At 40.6% G+C, this 26,091-nt stretch overlaps 1 protein-coding gene across 3 annotated transcripts in view; it reads left to right on the top strand.

Moving 5' to 3' along the window:
* Positions 1-26,091, top strand: part of sept12 (septin 12) — a 93,697-nt gene that overhangs the window by 35,086 nt on the left and 32,520 nt on the right. Inside the window, exon 1 of one of the 3 annotated variants that reach the window (XM_031292532.2) lies at positions 16,163-16,262. The exons of 1 other annotated variant lie outside the window; for it this stretch is intronic. Coding sequence is in view for 1 of the 2 variants with exons in the window: in XM_031292531.2 (XP_031148391.1) it covers positions 22,943-22,952 (10 nt within the window). In the remaining variant the exon portion in view is untranslated. Of the gene's footprint in view, positions 1-16,162; positions 16,263-22,657; positions 22,953-26,091 lie in introns of those variants that run through there. One more of the 3 variants, XM_031292531.2, reaches the window with a different exon arrangement.

The following is a 26,091-nucleotide window of genomic DNA, read 5'->3' as shown; positions in this document are numbered from 1 at the left end:
GAGGTGCAGCTTCATATGCACACAGGACTCTGTATCTGCAGAGTTTGAGGTGTGTCTGTTTATTTGCAAAGTGTATGCTTTCCTCTACAGCCACATCAACTCCTCGACCCTCACAACCCTGCTCACACTCAGTGCGTTTACATGCACAGCAGTAACCGGGGTATGGTTAAGTGTATAACCAGGTTATGCCAGTTCTCCCCGTATACATGAGCGGGGAAGAATGGAGAGAATGACAGGAGTAACTCTACCTCCTGCACAGTAGGTGGCGCTCTGCCAACGCACAACTGGCTTTTTCTTCTGGTTGACCTACAGTATGTCAAATTACACAGACCGGCCACCAAAATGAGTAAAATTTTATGAGCTAATGTTTCATTTACACACTCTTGTCAAAGCACAGTGTTCACGCCAGACGACTGACAACTTTTTCGGCTGATTATAACGTTAGCGTGTCGGGTGGAGTTAGCAAGCTAACTTTGTTAGCTAACTAACTTTAACGTTAGCCAGTGTCCTTTTAAGAGTGTGTCTCTGAGCTTTGTCACATCAAGCTGAGTTTCCTGTTCCTGAGCAGTGTTGCCAACTTAGCGACTTTGTCGCTAGATTTAGCGACTTTTCAGACCCCCTTAGTGACTTTTTTAAAAAAAAGCGACTAGCGACAAATCTTGTCCAGCGGGCACGTGAGGTATTTCTCTCTTGTGGCCGCCAAAACAGTCTCCTCTCTCTTCTGTTCTGTGACTCACTGAGGAACAGCCTCTCCTCCCCTCTCTCTTCATGTGCAGCAGCACTGCGCACAGTGCGCAGGCAGGTAGAAAGGGAGGGGGACAGGGTGCGGGGGCCGGTGTAGGTACGAGAGACAGTGGGACACGACAGGAGAAAGACGCCGCTGAGCTGGCCTGGCCCTGGGCAAGCCAGCCTTCTTTGAGAATTCTTTATCGATCTTTTTCCCTCCCTTTGTAGAATCTCTTTTATTTACTTCAAAGATAGGCTACCTAAGTAAAAATTATAAGGTGAAGATTTCTATTTCTTTCTATCTACCTTGCTGACACAACCACTAAGCTTTATGCAAATGAGTGCGTAATGACATCACAAATATGCAAATTAGTGTATAACGTCATCTAGCGACTTTTAGCGACTTTTGTTGCTGGTGCTAACTACTTTCTTTGGAAAAGTGTTGGCAACGCTGTTCCTGAGTTTCATTAGCTCAGTTTGACTTCCATCGGGCAAGAACACGTGCGCTCTTCTCGGTTTCATAATAAACTTTTTTATTGCACAATTATAATCGTCTTAAGCGATTTGATTACTGTAAAAGCTGCTGGTCACCAAGAAGTTGCCCAATATCTTCCATGTTGAAAGATCATGGCTGCGTAGTGAGCTACACACACGTAACACTGTCACCTTGCAGACAACAAAAAATCAGCACTTCTTCCATTTCAGCCTTTTGCTGTATTACCATGACAGCCATGTTGATTTAACTGTAGATGGGATAACCTACAAAGAGGGAGAAAAGACAAAGCGTGAGAATAGTATTTAACTTACTATCAGTGGTGCGTTGTTCCATCGTCCAGCAGAATGGGCATTCATTTTCCAGACCCCATAATTTGACACCAGTCTCCTGTACAAATGCTGGCCTGATTAAATCTCCTGTTTTAGTAACTTTACCTGTTAAATATCCCATCCCTACAGTTGCTACAAATAGGCAGCCCTCTCAGGTGAGATCCAACATTGTACGTAGGCGTAGCAGATGCCTGCGCCCCTTGGCTCAGTTCACCACATCTGTCGCTCCTAAACCAGACAATAAGGATTTAACTCTTCGCTTAGCCCTGATTAATGTCAGGTCTTTAGCCAACAAAACGTTTGTGCTTAATGACATTTTTACCTCACCTGAATTGGATTTCATGTTCCTGACTGAGACTTGACTGAGTCTGCTCCCTTTTCTGAGCTTCTCCCTACCAACTGTATATTTTTTAGCTCTCCTCGGACCACTAGCAAAGGTGGAGGGCTTGCCACGGTATTTAAATCCATCTTCCAGTGTCGAGTATCTGCATCTGTGACCTATTCTAGCTTTGAGCTGCAGCTTTTTGAGCTAAATGCCTCACCTCTGATGCTGGTTGCGGTTGTATACCGTCCACCGAAATCCAACAAGGACTTCATGCAAGAGTTTGCTGATTTTATAGCGGGTATCATGTTACAGTATGACCACTTTTTAATTTGTGGTGATTTTAATGTACACATATGTTGTGAAGACAAACCTATGGTTGAAGACTTTTTGAATCTTATTTATTCCTTTAACCTCACCCAGTGGGTGTCTGGCTCGACCCATGAAAAGGGCTTGTGTGTTCATATCAATGACATCTGTGACACTTGTATATCACATAATTTCCCTGTTTTATTCACGAGTACAGTCCCATGCTCTGTGGTCAAGTCTTCTCCTGCATGCCGCTGTCGTGTAATTAAATGTGAAACTGGCGTGGTTCGCTGCTGTTTTTCAAGGTTCTTTGCTTTATAATCTAGACAATGCTGATGCCCCCAGTGCTGATGAGATGATTATTCTTTTTAATTCACCTTCCACAAGCATTTTAGACTCTTGTTGCTCCCCTGAGGACGAAACACAATAAAACACTTTGGGAACCTTGGCTAAGTGACTATACGAGTGCTCTCAGACAAGCATGTCGGCAAGCTGAGAGAAGGTGGAAAAAGGACAAACTCAAAGTGTCATATGAAATTCTACAGCACAGTCTGTCTGATTATCAGAGAGCTGTAAAATCTGCAAAAACTGAAAACTTTTCTAACCTGGTTTCTCATAACTGCCACAGGCCTCAGGTTCTTTTCAAAATTGTTAACACTCTTATAAACCCCTGTGACTATGCCCCTATCATTCCCACATCTAACCTCTGTGATTCCTTTCTTAAATTCTTTGTTGAAAAGAATGTCTGACCTATGATCTTCTGTGACCACATCGTTTGACCATGACCCCTCTGTTCCCTCAATGTGCCTTGCGGTCCTGGACAAGTTTGAGCCCATTTCAATCACCTCCCCATCTGAGGTGGTCCACCATCTGCGTCCCACAAATTGTCCCTCAAACAGCATTCCCTCTCGTCTACTCAAGTCTTTGACACTGTTGGACCATGTGTTCTATCACTGATAAATACCTGTCTTGTCTCTGGTAATGTCTCAGCTGTTTTTTTTTTCTCTATTTATTTAAAATTTTCACACCAAATGACATACAACAGAGGCCATGAAAACATTGTCAAAACCTCTGTTCTGTCTAACTTCAGGCCCATCCCGAAACTGCCATTCCTCTCTAAAGTCCTAGAGAAAATAGTTTTGACCCAGCTGCAAACATTTTTAGTTACTCATAATATTTATAAAAAGTTTCAGTCTGGTTTTAAACCCCGTCATAGCACCAAAACCGCCTTTTTAAGAGTTTTTAATGATCTAATCTTAACTGTTGATTCAGGATTCCCCGCCATCCTGGTACTCTTAGACCTCACCGTTGCCTTCGACACTGTTGACCACTCAATCCTCTTGTCATGCTTGGAACAGTGTGTAGGAATTTTAGGTACTTTACTCAGGTGGTTCCAATCATACCTCACAGATAGGAGCTTCTCTGTCCACTCTCTTCTGTCTACTCTTCCGAGACGGCCCCACTGACCTGCGGTGTCCCTCAAGGCTCCCTGATGCCTTTTTTAGTGTCAAACTGAAATACATCTTTCATAAACAGTCTTTGCCACACTAGGTGTTTTGTGTTGTAAATTCCTGCTCGTTTCTGCTATATAAACCTCAGCTACACTTTGACCCTGCACTGATATCTGATGCCCACCTTGCAGAAAGCACAATGTCCATCTCAGAAACTGAAGTTAAAGGTGCAATATGTATTACTGACAGCTAGTGTTTAAAATAGTTACTGCAGTACAAATTCAAAATACTGGAGAGTGTCGTCTCCCCCACCCCCTCCTCCCCAGACTCGAAGTTCACGTTGGTTGCCAGGCTGATACCGCAGCATCCACAACAATGTTGCTAGACGCTTGTCTCACATAGCCAGACATTACTTAACAGCACAGTGGAGTAGCTAATGTTAGATGCTGGCTATGTTGACAGTCATAAAAGCACAGAGCTCTGTACCCAACTGACAGACACACCTTTTGGGCTTAGAATTGCTGTAGGAACCACTAAAAACACAACAACCTCATTGTCCTCTCCACCCGACGGACAGACACACTTCATAGGCTTAGAATTAGCTACGGTAGGAACCGCTAAAAATAACACTACCTTGCCATCCTCTCCACCCGACTGAAGACACTTTATTGGCTTAGAATTACGACAACAATCGCTAAACACACTGCAAACTCACAGTCCTCTCTTCCCGATTTACAGCCCCCCTCTCTTGGCTTCAACTAACTCACCTTTGTCGGCTACGGCCGCTGAACAGGCTACACGTTGTAAGCAACTGTGGCCCGCTTGCCTGGTCCTCTGGTAACGTTAGCAAGGACCAGTTGGGATCACTTTACTGGCTGTGTCTCAATTGTTTTTGCGAGTAACCAACTCGGGCACTCTAGCGAATGTTGTAATGACATAAAATGCCCGTCCCTAGTAGCCGTGATAAATTAGCCTGAAGCTAATGCTTACCTGTTCAGGTGGAAATTAGCCAACTCGCTGTCCTTTTGGGCTCTAAGCTGTCTCCATCTTTCAAATACACCCAATATTTACCCGGGGTTTGTTACTTCTCTGGTCATGCAACTGTTAGAAACGTGCCGTTTTTTTTTTTTTAGGTCGGGTAGAATCTATCTCCGTTGATTCTGTTTGTTTGTTTGCTGCTTTCATGGCTGTACTAATGTTACAGCTGTAGCGCGCTGGGTTTACGTTTCTACAGGTATATCTGGCAACCCGGCCTAGAAGTGTAAAGTCACGGTAAAGCCAAGAAATGGAAAGCAAGACAAAAGTCTCCAACCATACCAGTGGCTCTGTGAGTGCTGACATCAGCATGCTCACAATGACAGTGCTAACATGCTGATGTTTAGCATAGTATATATTGTTTACCATGTTCACAATCAAAGTTTAGCAAGCCACCATGCTAACATTTACAAATCAGTTTTAAACACAAAGCACAGCTGATGCTGCTGGGAGTAACAGTAAGGGGTCAACTTCATTAAGACATGCTGCCATTCCCAAAAGCATCTCACCAAAGCATGTCTAGCATATCTGCTACAGTGTCTTCCATGGGTACTGTGTACAAAGGAGGCTGATCTGTCCATTCACTCTGTCCAACTCTGTCCCTCTTTGGCCCCTCTGCTGCAGTTGTATATGAGAGTAATGATTAACTTTAAGTCATCATAGAAATATGCACATGTCTTACCTCTTACCTCTCTCTGAGAGAGAGAGAGATATGTTCATTACTTTCTGTCTTCAGTCATTTCGCTTGTCCAAAGTGCAAAGTACCTCACAAAGTACACATTGAGCACATGGAAACACAAGCACGCACAAACACACAATGGAAACAAAGTGTTCAATGGCTTGTTCAAAGCCAAAGAAACACTGGGTCATTCACCACATGTGTTTCCTGAATCTATTCACCATCATACACATCTTGTTTTCCTGTCATGGTCCAATCAGATTCTTACTTCAAGGGTGAGGCTAGGGTCTATCTCCCTTGTATAATAGAGAGGGAGATACAGTGGCTCAGTGGTCACCTCACTCTTATACCCTTTTTCCACCAAAATTTGTGTGTATATGCAGGTATTTTGAACACCGGTAAACCTGCTAAAAATAGCCGATAGACACCTTTCCCATTGCCAGTAGACGGGTATGCCTCTATGCTTTTTTCTGGTGTTAACTTTTCCTGCTACAGCTTTCTGATACAGTGCACAAAACTGCAAACTCTGCCTCTACTTAGACCAATCACTCTGCATTCACCGCCACTCTCTCATTTGCTCCACCACACACTCCCCAGACACCTAACAGTAACTTCTGAATGTATGGGAAGATCTTGAATTGTTCATCCTAGTTTTCACTGTTGTTTTCCGTGCCATAGATAAACATGGCAAAAGTTGTACTTGGTTTCTGGGGGCTAAGTTTTTACCTGCGGTGGACTTGGTGAATATTTTTCTTCAATTAGTCCAAAGCATGCTGGGATACGCTTCAGTATAATTGTGACAGTGAGTTCAGTATAATAGAATGCCACACCTGTCTCCAGTCTTGACATAATAGGACTGTGGTTGCTAAACTATGCCTATAAATAAGAAACCGTGTTGATGTGTTGGATTCGGTTGTAAATGAACACCTCAGACACTCTGTCTAACACATATTTGTTGTGAATACTTGCATAGACAAGTGGAAGTGTGTGTTTGAATGCCACAAGGAAAGTCTGTCTAGTAGCATGGCAGAGATTAAGAGAAACCCAATGCCTCCACTAGCCTTGACATGTTTCTATAATAATGTCAGAAAATATCACAAATAATACCTCACATTAATATATGAATTCCCACAGGGACATACTGAGTCCTGGTCTATATCCTACCAAATATATTTTTGATGGTTGGCTGAGAGATGAGAACAGCAACAGTAACTCTCACATTGTTACATTGTTTCTATTCTTGTAATAGTGCAGGATACAGGATATTACAAATGTGAAGAAAAAAAACACAGCAACAGTTATTTTATCTTCTGTTGCACCAATTGCAAGGTCAACAGTAGAAATATGGTGGGTTCACAAATGATTAGGCAGGTTCAGCTTTTTTGCTGATGAGGCCTCTGCATATTTGGCATGGCTATGCATTGGGACATACTTAATAGTATGGTAGTATGGGTATTAGGGCTGGGCGATATGGCAAAAAATATGATCACGATAATTTTTTCCATATTGATCAATATCGATATTTATCACGATATATAATTTGATAATGCTGCCAGGTTGAAGAGTATCCTGATAATGACTGAAGCCTGAAGAAACCAGAGGGTTCATTAGTTAAACTTTAGAATATAGTTTATTAACATAAAAAATAGAATAACATTATGTAACATTGAACTGTGCAAACATGGCTTGGTTTAGAATATATTGTGTGATAAAATAATATATTGAATAACATCTAAATGTAAACATTTAACTTTGCAAACATGCTTTATCTGCCTTAACAAAACAGTACAAGTTAGTAATGTAAATGCAAATAATGTAAATAAAACTAAAAGCTGTAACTACTATCACATTCGCTTTTCATATGGGGCAACGGTCGCAAAAGACGACACGATTGATTGTTGTTTTTCAGCCCCGCCAGTGCTGCTAACAGCAGAAAACCCACTAGGATGTTGGACAAAACTTCTAGGCAGACTAACGTTAACATGGGCCCGCATTTTCAAACTCTCGCTGTGTTCGCTGGGATGGTACCTTTGCTGACAGAAAAGATTGGTTGTGTTTCCCGTCTTGGTCGACACCGACCGACGGCATATTTTGCAGACCGTGTTAATCTGCGCTTCTTCGCTTTTGTGATATCCAAACTACTTCCATATAATTGAAGTTTATATTGACTGTTACCTTTTTTGTCAACAATTTCCTCAGCTTTGGATGATGATGCAAGTTCACTTTCACCGTCACTTTCATGCCCATGCCCCTCGGTTCCACTCATTTCTTCACCGCCGGTAGCTCAAACAATGCTCTTCGTAGGAAATGGGCGTGTACTTTGACGGGCAAGCCAAAAACCTCTTCTTCTATTGATGTTTTTTGCCGGTTGGCAAACAACTTTTGGTGCGCAATACCGCCACCTTCTGAAATGGAATGGCGTTTATTTCTGCTGTGTGATAGGCTGTTAGATCTATCCAAATCGAGTAAAATATGTCCAAGTTAATCATCGTTATTGACCGGAATTTTATTGCGATCCCATATCGAGATTGTTTTATCGCCCAGCCCTAATGGGTATTGATACAAACCGCATATTTAGCATAGATAGAAAATAATAGACAAAGAGGGGGGAAGAGAGAGTGATGCGATTAGCTTTGTAGGTCTGTGTCTCCATGTACCTACGTACGTAGCCACGGCGTAGATTTTGCGCAGAAATATAAATCAAGCTTAAGCTGCATAGCGCCATTGCAACCATAAACAACACTGGCCTGGCCCCGCCATCATCCCCAGCTCCAGTTTCTCAGTGTCCTTTTAGATAACATATTTGTATTTTCAACAGCAGATATATCACCAACAGCTTATGCATGTCCTTCACATGTGCATCTTCAAACAAATCTTATTTAGAGTAAAGCAAAGAAAGAACATGTAGAGTGAGGAGTGAGTAGGCTGATAAGAACATTCCTATTAGAGAAGATTTCTATCTGCTGTTCTGGTGTTGTGAGATAGTTTAGTTTTACTTCACAGAAAGCCTTTCAGATAGTTTACACACTCTTCACTGCTCATTCACCACAGTATACATATCTCAGCTACAATCTCTGACCTGTGTGTGTGTGTGTGTGTGTGTGTGTGTGTGTGTGCACTTTTTCAACACTTGGGGGAAGCACTGCATCTTTGTGGAATTTAAGATTCACGATTAAAAATCCTTTATTAATCCCACACGGGGAAATACACACTGTTGCACCAGCTAGGAATAGTGGGAAAAGTACAAGACACTCTTAAGATAAACAAAAATAAATATAGGTAAAGAGAATAAATATTAAAATATATTCATCCTGTCAAACAGTAGCTCTTACAGCTGGGTGCTTCATTATGTCCCACTGGCTTGCCAGCCACAATAATATAAGAATGGTTCTAGTTTTTAGAACTATTGCCTGCCCATGCTCAGTAGACAGTATGCTATTAAATAGTAAATTAACAACAGATAGAATAGATAGAGTCCAGCTGGTTAAAACTAACTTTAAACTAACTTCCACTCAATGCAGACTGTATTAGGTCACATGTGTCCAGCTGGTTACAATCAAACTAACTTCAGCCTGGTGTCTGACGGCTTGCACTGCATTTTCCTGACATTGCGATGTTCAGTGTGATTGAATGTCGAAGCAGAGCCGTTTCAGAAAATGTTGGGGCCCGAAGCGGCATCTCACACTGAAGAAAAAAAACTAAACCAGTACCACCCCTTTGGCTAAAGCCTTAAGGCCCCCAGTCATTTTAAAGGAGACCTATTATAATTTTCTGTATTTTTCTGTCATATCCTTAAATCTTGATTCTTAGAAAAACCCCTTTGTTCTTTCACAAATATGTACTCATTCATGTGTAATTACTTCCACCAACTAATGAAAGTATTCTCGTAAGCGTAGAATCTGCCATTCAGAATACATACGAGCGACTCGCTCGAATGACGGCCGCCATGTAGCGCCTCCATCTTTAAAATACATTAGCCAAAGAGGGACATACCTCCGCCTTTCGTACTTTTAGACTCAGTGGCACCGTGACGAATGCCAGCTGAGAGGGAAAAAGAGAATTAAAACGACAACGCGACAGGCAAAGCAACAAGACCAAAGTTTATATTGGAGTGGCTAGAACAGCTGTGTGTAAACGATGGAGAGAGCTAATTTCGGGTTCGGCCACCGTAGGAGGAAGGGCTAGAAAGTAATATTCAGTTGGTTGTCATATACAATTTCACCGCTAGATGGGAGAAATTCTTACACAATTTAGCTTTAATGTTACAATGTTGGATGTTAATATTCACGTGGCAAAGGCTTCAAATAAATATAAATAATTAAATTCCTGAGAAAAATAAAGTGTTTTTGAACATTAAAGTATATAAACATGTTCTAGTACAAACACAAAATACAAGTATGAAAATGAGCATAATAGGTCTCCTTTAATACCACTGAATGAAAATGAATGACCAGGCATAATGAATAACTATTTACAAGAAAATGTTTATTAATAATAATAATAATAATAATAATAATAATAATAAATTGAATTTGTATAGCGCTTTTCAAGGACTCAAAGTCGCTTTAAGAAAATGAAAATTGTGAAAATATTAGTAAAAGACAATAATACAAATCCCTTTCAGTGTAAATCACAATACACATATATATACAAATATATATACACACAAAAATAACTTAGTGTGTATTAATGTAATAAAGAAAAGGACATTTGAATAAATATAAACAGAATAATGATAAAAAAAAATTCAAATGTAGACTTTTAAACCAATAATAATATTAATAATGTTATGTATGTATAATATTAATCACAGTATAATACAAATGTTTGCTGTAGGATCCATTTGACCTGTTTTGGTTAATTTGTTATTTTTATGTATACTGCATTCTGGTGGCCGTATATGTTATTGCTTTCTATTTTTAGCTTCTACATCTCACATAATGAAGCACGCACGGGGTAATGGCCTTGCTTTATAAATGGCCACATGGGTGACACTATCTGCATCCAAAACTGTTTACTTTTTTCTTGTCCTAACGTATCATGAAATGTTTGATATATACTGCAAACAAACAGAAGACTGTAAACAGAACCACTGTGCAGAGGAATAAAAAGTATTTTCCTCCCACTGGGTTGCCAGGTTGAATTGAAAATGTTGGTTTGTGGAGTTTGGCATGTGAACTAAGTTTATACAATCTAATGCCCCAACTGGCAAACACACAGGCAAAATGTGTGTTTAATCAAGACTCTCAATTATAGGACTTTCCCTGGAAACACAACAAAACAGGGGCATGCTGGGAGACGGGCGTTCATACACAGCAGTAACTTGGGAGAATTGTGTGGATGGATTGATGGATGGAGAGAATAGAAGAGAGAGAGAATGGCATCATCTGGCTGCAGCCTGTTCTTTTGTGTTTGCATGTTGACACTTGCAAGTAGGCACACACTCCACATTCCTCTACTAACCTCTGTGAGTGTCAGCAAACCTCTGTGTGCATGCGTGTGTGCGTGCGTGCGTGCGTGCGTGTGTGTAGCCGTGTTCTCTTGAACTCTGGATCATGTCCGACAAATCAGATCCGGACATAGTACGAAGTTGCCCTTCCACATATGTAGCCCACAACAGGAGATTGTCCATGTCAGACGCAGTCTTACTAAATGTAAATACTATTACTACTATACTGGGTAGAGCATGCAGCAGACAGGACATGGCGTGGATTATACCGCGGCCACGTAGCCGGTTTGTAATTTGGTCATAAACAACCGAGACTCTTGCCTTAGAATTTGTCTGGTGATTTCTGCGTCGGCTCTTACCGACAGAAGTTCCCAAATCTCATTGACTCTTCAGTTAGACATTTCTGTTGCTTGTTCACTCTCAGATGTTTGTTTTCTTCCAGTGTCGCGCCAGCCGACTGATAGAAACGTCATCAACACGGCCACTCACTCGAATTTCCGGACAATGAGCTGCTCTATTCACACATGGGCTCAATCAGACATTACACAGAGTTTGTACTTTGGAGCTGGCAGGCAAAAGTCTTTTTAATGTCCAGTCCACCTGATTCGGATATTTTGCATTCTCACATACAGCTCCTCTGGGTAATGTCTAGTGTAATTCAGGTTTGCAGTGCATGTGTGTAAGGGGCTTATGAAGTTAGACACCCCCCTGGCCATGATTGTTGCATCTGAACAGGGAGCTGTGGATTTTTGCAAATCACACTACAGGCTGTAGGTGGTGCCAGAGGAGCCGGATTTTCTTTTAAATCACCTGCTGAATGTAGTTCTACTGGAACTTTTCAGCAAATATGACAGAAAGTTAGTTTTATAAGTCTCACCAACTGCATCTTTAATGTTTATCAGTTTTTCAGTCAAATTTATGGTTTTACTAAATTCTGCTGTCAGATGAATTCTTCAAAGCAAGCATGTAATTATAAACTAACAAAAAGAGTGATTTAAGCTCTGCTCAGGAGATTAAAGTCTGATTTATGGTTCTGTAGAGGCTCCAGGCAGAGTGGAGCACAGTGGCATAGTTATCAATGCCATTAGCATGGTGGCTAACACTAATGTAACTCTGTTTTTATCATTTCGGCTGTGTTTTTTAACATACTGTCATTGGGCTAACCGAGCACCGTTAGCCTTTACAACAGAGCCGCTTCACTACACTTGTTAGATAACTTTTCAGTACAGAGTTCAATCAGGAGAGACTTCGTTGCAGATATGCAAACATTTATTAGTAAGATATCACAAAGTAATTACATACATAACTTTGGAGATTAGACTCCATTGTATACGGGGTATATATACAATTCTAAGGTTTAGGAAAACCAAAACATATCCCCCAATGGAATCTAGACACTGGTGGTGGTGAGAAAAATCTGTATAGGCAAAACGAGCCGTCAGCCGGGAGAGGACCGAGAACACCGTGCCGAATATGCCTGGAGGTAGAAGGGGAGGAGGCGGGTCGCACTCTCGTCTGAAAATACAACTGACATAAGCAGGAGAGAGAGAACAGATTTAAAATATGGTAGTCATGCTGTGATTGGCTTGAACATACGTGCCCGATTCTGATTGGTATACAGAAACGTAACACCCACCTACCAGCTGATCAGTTAAAGAGAAGAGAGACAACGTAATTGAAGTCTCCCTGACAGAATTTACGCTGAGCTACATTTCTCTGTTGATTTGTGTATGTCGCTGTGTGCTTGAGGTTGAAATGAATATAAACAAAGCAGTATGCCAAAAATGCAACGCGCCATGATGTAGGTTCCCCTTTGAGGCTTAATGTTGGATATCCCTCTAGTTTACAGAACATAACAACCAACACATGATAGTGGCTTTGGCAATGCATAAGCCTGAGTAGTGTAGTAATATTGTATTTTTTATATGGCTGTCAAAATTAATCCACCGGAGTTTAGTGTCTACGTGGACTGAGTTACCAACGGAGTACGTCAAGTCTCAAACAGCACTTGCTTGGCCAAGCATACGGCCGATGCAGAGAACCATACATTTAAAACAGAGAACCCTCATCTATCCCATGCTGGATAGTTTGCAACGGAGATGTAAGAAGTGTAAGAAGTTCAAAGAAGTACAAGTGTAAAGTGGGACACTACATTGTGTTAGTACCACCAAGTAATGTTCCATTCAGGTCAATGTGTCCGTCTGTTGTTGCTTGATGGGCTTGAGTTTGCCATATTATGCTTTCAGCAGATTTTCTGACTGAGCATGCAGTACCTTTGAGGTTATTTTTGGAGAATATTCTGGACAGTATTTGTTATTGTTTTGGATTGTTACAAAAATATTAAACATTTACATAAAGCGAGCATTTAAAACTTGAAAAATACAATTATGCAATTAATCGCAATTAAATATTTGAATCGATTGATTTGTCTGATAGCTATAGTTATTGCATATTTGGCATATTTACCTGGTTACCTTTAATGAAAGAAAAACAGACGATCAGCTTCTAGTACGATGTATCTATCAGTAAAAAGGCTCCTTGTCAAATCATTTCAGTTTTTAGGTAAGTCTTGAAATTATTTTCTTGTAAAAGTGAAAAACAACTGCCGGTGTGGTTTAAATGTTTAAACCTTAATTTGTATCCAATGTGATATTTGGGCCAGACACAATGAGAGAAAAGAAATAATTTGGTACTTCATGTTAAATGATATCATGTGTTAATCTTTGGGTATCTCCATTTTCACTCATAATATTAAGCAGATATTGTCAATTTTATATAAAATAACCAAATATCACAATTTTTTCTCAAGGGGTTTACAATATGTACAGCATATGACATCCTCTGCCCTCAGATTCTAAAAATTCTCCCCCAAAACCCTTATAATATCAATGGAATGTCGTGTGATCATACAGTTCGTTCAGCAGCTAGAGTTCTGTAGTGTGGGATGAAGGAGTGGGGTGGGAATGTGAAGTGTCTGGGAATCGTATAATGTGGGTGATGTAGGAATGCTGTCACCTCTCAGTGTCCAGTTTGCAAAGTCGTTTAGTCAGCTCTGTGTCACTTATGGTAAGACAAAGGAACAGCAGGCCGAACACTGGACATGTGTTTACAGTTATCAACCCAGGAAAGAGGCAAAGAGACAGAGAGAGAGAGAGAGAGAGAGATAACTGAGCTGCCATCCATTTATTGTGATTTATTTCCATTTCAAACTGTATACAAAGGCTTGAGAACTGACAGAAATCTGAGTGAACTACTGTCCACGCTCCACACTCAAACAAGTGATAATAGAAAACAAGCTTAGCTGAGATAGAGGATAGGTTCACCTTGCTTAAGTCTATCTTAAAACAATACTCCCATACCCATATGTAAACAGTTTGGGTTGCTATACTCATTCCTCCAGTCCATTCAGGTCATCATGAAATCTTTCTCACAACCTTCCAATGTAAAGGCTCGATTTTACTCCGAAACGGACGCATACATGGACAGCTGCGGACACCACGGACACATAGTAGCTCTGTTTATCCTCCGCTTGGAGGACACTTTCCAAACATGCACAGTAGATCGCTATGCTACCACTTGTAGCAGAGTGGCTGTGTGGACATGTCGGGACAAGTCCGCGCGGACACAACAAAATGGCTTTGGTGGGCATTCACACAGCCTGCGTCGGTCGTCAGACGATCCGGCAAAAACGGAGGTCTGGCTACACCACACATACATTCTAGGATAGGAGAAAAAAAACTCTCTGGGTTGTTCGCTTTTCTTTAAACTAATCCCAATGGTCTTGGGCGACGCTAAGCTCCGGACGCAGCGACCATGGCTCTGCTAAATACTCTCAGGAAGGAACTTGTTTGGGTAGAACATTTGCAACCTGCAAAAGAAAACGCCACATACAATATTAAATGAACTGTTCATACAATACAGTAATGGGAGCTATTTAAATTAGCTGGATACATGGTTAAACATAATTAGCTCTTACCAGTGTATCTCCGTGTGTACTTTGTCCAAAGCAATCCCACCGATCAGTCCCTAAACGTCCCAGTTAGATAGTAAATGCCCTAAACATATTCTTTGTAAATCTTTACAATCGTTCCCCGAAAGAACCAAGGAGGCCTGCCTTGTTGCACGATCCAAAGTTTCTTCAAAACTTACCGTTTTCAGCGGGTAGCTTGCTAGCTCAAAGGCTGTTGTTGTTTCCCGAAGCGAGTTTGAAAACGGAAAAACACACAGAGAGCGGAAGGTGATGGCAGCACTCCTCCCCACGTGCAAATGTCCCACGAAACAAGTTCCCTCCCGACACTATTTTGCAGGGGCAACGTCGCGGCATCCTGCGCATAGCACTGTGATTGGTTTAAAGACATACAAACAACCCAGAGCAATTTTTCCACTTATTTGCAGAATAGTGACGCGGCCAGACTGTTTTAAAAGTGTGGACATTGCTATGCGAGACTTGCATCTCACAAATCGACTGGATATCTTCCAAAGTTATGGTGATTTTAGTATCACATTCTCTCTTTGTCTTACTATCCTTGCTTAAAATGTAACTTTGGAAGATACCAACTGACAATTGCAATCACTTGAGTCATCCAGCTCCATCTGGAGCCACAAAAGACTTTACACAACTCTTTACACATATGCAGTCGTACTCCCCAACACCTGTAAACACACTTTCATGTGTAAAAGTGGTTCCCCTTTAGGTGTTATGTAAAAAGAATTGCCAGTAGTGACAACCCCACAGAGAATTATCTCCAACTCTGCAGTTGCCCTCAGCTCTACAGAGCTTTTGGCCTCTTTTAGCTTTTTGTTTTGGTTTGACAGCCTGCAAATTCCGCTTTTATCAACCTGTTTTCCAGTAGTAGCAGCAGCAGGAAACCAGGCAACTATTTTCAGTGAAAAAGTTCTGAAAAAGTTCTGAAAAAGCTCTGAAAACGGGTGTACAGTGGTACATTACTTGCTCAGCACCAAACCGCTAAAAGAAGAGTGAATATTGGCCTGACATTAATGCTAATGTTGCTCTGTGTCAGCTTGTTGTTTTATAGGCAACTGTTTGCTAAAACGTTCACAATAACAATTTTATAAGCTCATAATAGGTCAGATGTTGAAGAAGAATTGTATGGTAGTTATTACTTTTTCATTAAGTTGGATTCAGTTGAATTTAAATGTTGCCCCCATTGCTTGCTGTTCACAGCTCCTGCATGGAACAGTGACACAAACTGTGTGAATTAAAAAGCACTATACATGTGGCATTATTGTCATCAAACAGTTAATGTTGTTGTTGAGTTACACAGCCAGCAGAAGAGCTAACCAGGAAACAGTTTCCCCCACAGGCCAGGAAATGCATCATCCTCTGACACACACACACTCACTCACACACACAGTGCCACGCCCCTCTGCACACACAGTCAGTGATATGACATCCTGCCCAGTTGTATATCTGTGTCACTGCTGACTGCTGTGTCTCCACACCAGGTAAAGTACAGCTCTCTCCTTCCTGTTTTCAGCCCCTTTAAACAGCTTCTAACTGGACCACAGTCCTCTGCGTTACACTGGCCGCATTCTTTTCATGTGCTGCTTGTGCTGCGTTAGTCGCACACTTGATGTTCTGTGGTGTGTGTGTGTGTGTGTGTGTGTATGTAAGGGTTTCAGGGTTGGCATTTCAGATCTCAACATGTGAAAACTGGTTTGCATGCTTGTCAGCTGTAAGTGTGTTGGCATCTCAGCACAGGGAACAGAGAGCAGAATAAATTAATAACATTCTAACTATAGTGCAATGAAATGGTTATTGGAAATAAAGGTAGTTTTCATAATTAGGATTAATATGAACATATTCATAGTGGTTTAATTGTAGTGTTGTGGTACATGTTACTTTTTAACAGCACTGTTTGTATCTTAGCATTTTATGTCTGATGTTGAATGAACAGCTGTCTATCATCAGCATAGTTCAAAATAATCACCACAAACTGTCCGTTCATGTCTGCATAAAGTGTTGGGTCAGGTATAATCATTATACTTCCCAGTGTTTAACACTGACACAATATTTCATTATCAGGAAGTACATAATACTTAAAGCCTGTTTAAAAATCTGCGTCACTGTGTTAACCATATCATTTTAACATGAAAATGCAATATAGAAACCAATAGAATAGATTAAGAAAAATGAATACTAGATTAAATAGATCAAAAATGAAGAACATTTGGTGCTTTAGTATTTCCAGGAAAGCAGGGTGTTGTATGAGAGATTGAGTCAAAATAAACATGTCAGCCAGTGCAACAGAGTGGCTCATTAATGTGTTTTTAATAGTTTTTGGACAACAATTGAGCTCTATGCACAGAGGAATAAGATATATCAGGCTTTGATACACACACAATACTTGTTAGTAGCATCATGGGACTTTTTAACAATTTTTGAAGAAGTTAATAGGGAAAAATATAGAATAACTATTACAGATGATATTTAAATCACATCTGACAGTGCTTTTACATGCACAGCATTAACTGGGGTACCAGGTTAGTGAATAACCGGGTTATGCCAGTTCTCCCCGTGTACATGAGCGGGGAGGAATAGGGAGAATGACGGAGTAACTCTACCTCCTGCACAGTAGGTGGCGCTCTACCAAAGTCAAAATTCAATTTCAATTTATTGTTATTTATAGTGAATTATCACCATGGACCATGGTCTCAGAACACTTCACAACAGAAATTGAAAATTTACAATTTAATCAATATAAAAGGCGGAATTAAATATAAAATATAAAATCAACAACACAAAAAGGAATATAAATGGAATATCACAGGTTAAAATTGTTAAGACATGAAATAAGACAACGAATGATAATGATTAAAAAAAAAAAAAAAAAAAAAATGGTTCAAAAGTTATGGATTTTAAACATGTCCATAATACTTTGAATAAAGAAATGTTTTAAGTCTTGATTTAAAAATATCCACTGAGCCTGCCTCCCTAATGTTGGATGGGAGACCATTCCAGAGGGATGGTGCGCGAAAGGCAAAGGCCCGGTGACCAGCTGATCTTTTTTTTATATTTGGAACGATCAGAAGACCAGCATCCATAGAACGAAGGGGGCGTGTTGTGATATATGGTGTAAGTAGCTCACTTAAGTAGGCAGGCACAAGTCCCTTTAAGGCTTTACAAGTCAAAAGAAGAACCTTAAAATCAGCCCTGGCTTGCACAGGTAACCAGTGTAGCGCAGCCAGAACTGGTGAAATGTGGCTACATTTTTTTGTCTTAGTCAAAACTCGGGCTGCCGCATTTTGTACGAGCTGGAGACTTTTAGTCATACAGGCAGGGAGGGCTGAGAACAGTGCGTTGCAGTAATCGAGTCTTGAGACAAATGCATGAATTAGTGTTTCTGCATCATGCATTGATAGCATTGGTCTTATTTGAGAAATGTTGCCTAGATGGTAAAAAGCAGTCTTAGTGATAGCCTTTATATGTGGGCGGAAAGTTAAAGTTTTGTCAAAGGTGACACCTAAGTTTTTAACAGTGTCACTCTCTGTGATCACACAGTTGTTAAAATTTAAAATTTGTTTCTCCACTGGGATGCTATATTTGGTTGGCCTCACTATGAGCAGCTCTGTTTTGTCTGCATTAAGCAGCAAGAAATTCTTGCCCATCCAATTTTGAATTTCTGCCAGGCATGCCTGTAATTTCAGAATCTGTGAATGGTTATTTTGTAATAGAGGGACATATAACTGTGTGTCATCTGCATAACAATGAAACTGAACATCAAAGCTGCTGATGATAGAACCAAGAGGGAGCATATAGATGGAAAAGCATAGGGCCCAGTACTGACCCTTGTGGTATACCACAGCCTACCTTGCACAGTTCAGAAGTAGATTCATTAAAAATGACACGCTGAGATCTATTGGATAAGTAAGAATTAAACCAAGAAAGTACTGTCCCTTTAATCCCAACATGTTTCTCAAGCCGGGCGAGAAGTAAAGTGTGGTCTATTGTATCGAAAGCTGCGCTCAGATTGAGGAGTACTAGAAACGATGCGTGGCCACTATCACATGAAAGCAGAAGATCATTCATGACTCTCGTCAGGGCAGTTTCCGTGGAATGACTAGACCGGAAACCAGATTGACATTTCTCAAATAGGCTGTTGTTAGATAAGTGGGCAGTAAGTTGTTCCACAACAGCCCTCTCCAGAATTTTGGACATGAATGGTAGATTGGATACAGGTCTATAGTTTTGTAAAACATGAGGGTCTAAATTGGGCTTTTTAAGTAGTGGTTTTAGACAATTTTTTCTCTGATCTGGTTAACCTTTGATATGAAGAACGTCATAAAATCATTTGCAGTGAAAGCTGAACTAGGGGAGGTGTCAACAACCTGTGTAAGCTTTCTAACAGTGTTAAAAAGAAACTGAGGATTATTCTTGTTGGAATTTATCAAATTTGAAAAATAAGCTGTTCTTGCGGTCGAAAGAGCTCGTTTATAATTTTTAAAACTCATTACCCATGTCAGGCGGTCCTCGTCTCGTTTCGTCACTCACCACTTACGTTCCAATGATCTACATGTTCTTTTAAGCACACGAGTGGTGTCACTGAACCAAGGGGCTGATTTAGCGCGGGAGCACCTCCGTGTTATGTCAATGTCAAAATTACACCGATCGGCCTTTTAATCAGTAACATTTTATAACTTAATGTTTCATTTACACACTCTTGTCACAGCACAGTGTTCGCGCCAGACGACTGACAACTTTTTCGGCTGATTAGAACGTTAGCTGTAACCAGTGTCAGGTGGAATTAGCAAGCTAACTTCGTTCGCTAACTAACCCGAATATAATAGTTTTTTTTAAAACTGCATGTAAACGCACTGTTAGAGACACTTTCCCTTTTAAGAGTGTGTCTCTGAGCTTTGTCACATAAAGCGAGTTTCCTGTTCCTGAGTTTCATTAGCTCAGTTTGACATCAGTCTGGCAAGAACATGCAATAGTGAGCTCTTCTCAGTTTCATAATAAACGGTTTATTGCACAATTATAATCGTCTTAAGTGATTTGATTACTGTAAAAGCTGCTGATCACCAAGAAGTTTCCCAATATCTTCCATGTTGAAAGATCATAGTCGTCATCATTGTAGTGAGCTACACACACTTAACCAGTAGTTTGTGTGTGTGTGTGTGTGTGTGTGTGTGTGTGGCATAGTTTAACCACTTTTTTCTAAAATATTCCGATTTTTTTTTTTCTCAAATTATCTTGGGTATTGAAGCTACAGTAGTCAGTGTTTTATATTTGCTGCAAAGACAAAATAAATCACCTGATTAATGCAACGTTATCACGACGTCTCCCGGCCATTTTGTACCGCAGAGTTGCCGTAAAGCTGCTACCAGCCAGGCTGAAGCTAATGTAATTAGCCTAAAGAAACAAGGCGTCTGTCCCAACTAACGTTAGGGTTCGGAGCCGTGAAGCTGGAAACGTAACACTAATCTACAACAGAAGTCTGTGTCTGATATAACGTCATTTACACTGATTTAAGTGTTCTTGGATACACACAGTTTGTTGCTAGTGCGTGACATGCAGGCTCACATGAGAAAAGTTCCTTTTTCATTTTTTATTTTTTATGTAGGTGCACTCCCTTACAAAATCACCCTAGTCGTTGAGATCGATTTATTATTTCCAAATAGAGCTGTTTTCATCATCTTGTAAAAATTACAGTCTTCTTTTATATCGCAATATATATCGCAGGGGGGGAAATTTTTGCAATGTCGGTTTTTTTTCCAATATCGTGCAGCCCTAATTGGGACTGAGAAGTGATAAACAGTTTATCACTTTCAAAGTGACTTCATCAGTGTGACATTATGCTGCTTCTCAAGTAAGAGCAGCACATGATGGCACATGCATGACGTGATGAGCCTTCATTGTGCTGAAGATGAGAACCTTTAGTCACCTAATTCTGAGTAAAAAGATTAGTGACAGATCAGTTTGTGTAGGGGGAGTGATGAAATTATCTGAAAATATGAACCAGTTAGCTGAGATTGCATCCCATAGGTGAATAATGTGTAAGCGTAAGTGTAAGTGTCTTCAGTAGAATTATACTGCAGTGCATGACACCGTTTGACACTTAGGGGTGGCTGTGGCTCAGGTGGTATGGCGGTGTCCTACAAGCGCTTTGAGTAGTCCTAAAAAAGCGCTATGTAAATGCAGCCCATTTACATATTTTGGAAATCAGTCAACATGCTTCCGCTCACAACACCAAGCTGCGTACTTTCTTTGAAAACAGTTTTATCAGTGTGAACGTGAGTTCCTGATAGTTTTGCGGCAGCTGGTGTGAAAATTACAGAAATAATTTTCAGAACACAGTCACACGTTTTACTTTTTTCTCTCTTTCTCTGCCTCTTCCTGTGTGTAAAGACACATTTCCATCGGTTTCTGACTTTTTATAGTAGGACGATAGACAAAATTCATGTGATTTTGGTGTACATCCATTAGCTGAGGATAATATATCTGTGTTAATCTATAAGATAATACATTTAGTTCTTGTCAAGACACATACAAATAGAAAATGTGGTATTGGTCATATAAGATAAAACTTTGTCTGTTCGCACAGAACATTGTCTTGCATCGTCTGCTCCAACAATCAACAGATAACATTAAAAAGATGTATTAATGAATTGTATTGTTGTAATGAGCGATACGATGAGTAAAGCTTGCAGAGGCTCCTGAAGCTGCTGTGTAGTAAGACTTCACACCTGAAACCACACACACCAGCCGTGTGTAAGCACTGCACAAAACCAAATCTAGTTCTCTTTTTACTCGTGCACATGACCTGACCATAATGTCTGTCACTCCATTCAGTGACACTTTGTTCACACCACCTGCAGACCAATGACAAAAAAAAAAACTATGAGACATGTTTGATGACAAGGGCCATGTTGTTTGACTAAAGCAAGAAAGAAAATCATAAAGTCCATCTATACAACCTTCTAAAGCTCAAGAGGTGTTTTCCCAAAAGCATTGTAACATGTTAGTTTTTATTAAATATGGTCATTTAATTGCATCTTAAAGAAAGATTGAATTATGAAAAGAAGTTTTTGTCAAATTTGCTGAACTGTCACTATATCGTCCAACGAGATCGCGCAAGATTAGAATGTGACGAGATAATGACAGACATATTTTTGAAACTCAGATTTAATCTGTGCTCAGGGGAAACGTATGCCTCGAGCGGCAGCTAAAGTGGTCAAAGTTTACTTTTTTAGACCTACTTTCACCCAGTAACATCTATCATAAGCACACTGAAAGCTCTGTTGACTGAACAGGGACATACATTTTCATACTGAATAATTCAAATAATGGTAATCCTACAAAATAATATATAATATAATGTTATAAAAAAGTTTTTGATTTGTTGTCTGCAGGTCTTTTTTCAGGCCGCATGCAGTCCCAAAAACTCCCACCAATCAGATGGTTAGGACAGGCTGCATATGTTGCCTGGGAGGCAAAACCCAGGGGCTGTGAGTGCTCAGTAATAACTGAAGATGAACTCAACAGCTTGATAGTCAGAGGGCACTGTTTAGAAGGATTTTAGAACAAAACCCCAAAAACTTTGGACGGTCAAAAATGGAAGTTTGAAAAGGTGGAGATAAAGAGAGAATAGAAAGTGATGAAAGCAGAAGGTAGGGAATGTGAATATAGAGTGAAGCAGCCCAATGATGTCCCCTTTAAGGAATCACAGTTGGATTCAACTAATTGGTTTTATAGGTCAGTTACGGAGCCACTTGGAACTGGCCTGCAGCTCCATCCCACACTGACTGACAGCTCGGCCGTGGCTGGATAAATGATTCTGACGGGGGAGGGGGAGTGGGGAGGCGTAGTCCTTCTCCTCTCGGGGATTAGTGGAAGCTTCTTGGTCTATTTGCATGTGAATGGATCCAGGAGCTGCCTTTAGCCACCAACAGCCCCCCGCGCTCTCACTCTCTTTTTTTTGCCTCTCACCCTTTCTCCACTCCCCACACTCCTCTTGATCAGGGAGAACCAGAGAGAGGGAGAGAGATACTGACAGAGTGTGCAGGACCATCACGTCTGCGGTGGACAAACTTTGCAGAAAGAGGAGTTTAGAAAGCAGAGGCAGTTCTTCTTTTCAGAGAGCCCTTCACTGCCAACCAAGGAGGCATACAACTGGCTTTTGTGAATGAGAGAAGGTAGGATTTTTTTGTGTGTGTCTCTCATCCCCCATGGGTATCGGTGGGGTACGCTCAGTCCCCTGGGCTAACAATGAAAGCTGACAGGACTGGTCCACTTTGGCGGTCAGGATGGGGGGTGGGAGGGTTGCTAGGCCTCGGCTGGCTTCTTACTAACTTTTAAATCGGAGATCCTAAATGTCAGTCCCAAAAAAACTGAAGTGCACGGAGGTCTTGCAAGACTCAGAAAGTGCTAGAACTGCTTTTCGAAACACATGTATGCTGTGGTGTCTGTATGAATACCAAGCACATTCGCAATGAACTGCTTCGCTCACTTTTCCATATACCACTCTTTGTGTTCCATATGTCACAAAACTGCATAATACTACTAATAAAAAATCTATATGTATGCATTATATATTATATATCTTGATTTTTTTATTCATTTATGTATTTCTAGACTATCACGCATATCTGCTGTTATTTTCAGACCCTTACGGACTCTTTATTAAGGTATTTTCCCCATATATTACAAAGTAAATGCAGTAAGGCTGCAACTAACAATTGTTTTCATTATTTATTCATTTGCAGATTTCTTTCTTGATTAATCAAGTAATCATGTGGTCTATAAAACATCAGAAAACTGTGAAAAATGAGCATTAGATTTTCTCCGAGCCCAAAGTGATGTCATCAGATGTCTTGTCCGACCCATTCAGTTTACTATCATGTTCGACCGATTCAGACATTTGCATTCTCACTGTTTTTTTTTCAAATATAAATAGAAGTAACCTTTATATATATATGAAACTTAATTTAGGTCAATAAAGACCACAAACTAATATTAAAATAAACAAAATGTGAAGAACCAGAAACAAAACCCAGCAGGTTGTTCAACAACTCTCAATTCTAGATCAAATGAGTTATCTGGTTGCCATATTTGTTTGGGTCAAAGGAGTTGCACCCTAAAAGACGTCTCTGTACACTATATTTCTGTTCCTTTGGCTCACTATGACGGTTTTATGTCCTGTCAACTGTGTTGTTTGAGGACATCAACAGTGTGTTGGGAGGAAATGAGGATAGTTTTAGTAGTAATCAGAAGTTGTATTGGTCATTGTATTTATATAAGGGAATCTCTACTTGTTTAAATTAGGCAGGGGACAGTGGCGTCCGCTGAGCTACATAGACTTAAAGCTTTAGTGCATAACCTTTTTTGATATTAATGAGCGTCTGTTACATTCAAGCCATTGCCAAATGAGTTGCTACAAAGCTAATTAAGACTATCAGCTCCACACAACTCTCTGTATTTCTCATTATGGCTATGTTCAGAAGATTGTGGCGTCCGGTGACTTTCGCGCACAGAAACTCAAGTGAAGATAATGACCTCTTCTGAAGTCAGTGTCCCCCTTGGCTACTAGCAACTGCGTGGAGGAGGGGTGGGGGCGCGTGCGCGATTACGGAAGGCTTGTGTCATGTGGATGCAACAACACTACTGTTGTCATTACGTAGAATGATCATGGGGGCAACAGAAACTACGCACTATAGCTTTAAAACGCGACCGGCGGCGTTACAAGGTAAAGTTGAGAGAAGCTCGACTTTATGCATATTTCTCCTGATGCTCGTTATGATTGACACAGATACGGAATTAGAGGTTGACCGATTCATTGGTTTTGCCGATTAATCGGCACTGATAGTTGATTGGTGGAACTATCGTTATCGGCAAAAATCCATACCGATGGTTGCGTCCGTTGCTGGAGCGGCTGAGAAGCGCGCGCTGTCATTCATTACACAGTACGCGAGAGCTGAGAAGGGTCTGCTGGCATCATGCATTACAATAGCAGCCTCTAGAGGCGAAATAAAAACTATCACTGATGCCTGGTGTTTATTTTCGACACGTGTTACTGCGCGCTGCACAGAGAGCACATACTGTGCGGAGAAGGCTGACATCAGATGCTCGTTTAAAGCATCGACAGCAAAAAGGTATGTATACAGTACATATTAATTTGTTGAATAGATGCTGCATTAGTAGAGAAAGAAAAGCACAACAGTATATTTGTTTGCTTTTGAGGCTGAGATGACGCTAAACATTAGTAGTAGGCTAACTTACCTCAAGCGGTTAAAACACTGACAAAAATAAACGCAAGTCCGACCCAAATGTCAGAATCGGAACCCTAAAGGCTCGTCCACGATCCCAAACGGCACCTCTGATTCATATTTAGATCATTTAATAACAGTTAAACGTAGAGACTTACTGATTGCTGCAGCTAAAAGCTAACGAGTTAGCCGTCACGGGGGTGTCTTTGGTGTCTTTCTAGCCTCTACAGGTGATTTTCTATCCAGCCTGGAACTTGTGGCTTTTTTCGGGGTTGTTGAGCATTAAATCCAAACTGTTACATCCAAGATTTATCCACTTGATGTCCATAATTCATCATGTTTTCGGTCATTTCTGCCGCTAACTCCGTGCTACCCATAGACAGTAGGTGCTACCGACAAGGGGATCTCCCATGATGCCTTTGTTTATGTTTTCAACCAATGGGAAGGCAGGTCCGTCACACATTACGCCTTATATGGGCATCCAAGCGAGAACAAATATATATATAGTATAAAGTGGGAAAGATAGATCCCTCCAGGTCAGAGATCGTCTGTTACCGTTCTAAACCGTTCTACAGAGAAGAATGGCGTCACTGTTTTGAGATTGTTTGTCCTTTATATGAATTATAATGCTCATTATGTTTATTTTTGCACTGGATGACTCCAAATATGTAGGAGAACTGTTTTAGACAACACACATGCTTGTGTAGCATTGCTGTGGGTGTAATATCAATGAATATGACATTATTATTTTGATTATTGGCAAAAGCGTCTGGACTTTTTTTGAAAAAATGTATGTATTTTGTCAACTGTATAAGTTATAAATACTATCGGTCGATTAATCGGTTATCGGCAAATACGGCCCAACCTAGCTATCGGTATCGGTAAAATCCACTATCGGTCGACCTCTATACGGAATGTATTAAAATAGTTTCATCCATGCATACCATGTTAAAAAGAAAGACCACAAACAGAGCTATTCTGTTCTCAAGAAACAAATGAACTACTTTGTCGCGTGTAGTGCGCCGGCTACGTCACAAAACGACTGCCCCGTCAGAGAGTGTGTAGATTA

This window comes from Sander lucioperca, chromosome 2 (genome assembly GCF_008315115.2).
Source record: "Sander lucioperca isolate FBNREF2018 chromosome 2, SLUC_FBN_1.2, whole genome shotgun sequence".
Classification (NCBI taxonomy): Eukaryota; Metazoa; Chordata; class Actinopteri; order Perciformes; family Percidae; genus Sander; species Sander lucioperca.
Note: the sequence above shows the minus strand (reverse complement) of the source record. Positions and strands in the feature narration are given on the sequence as shown.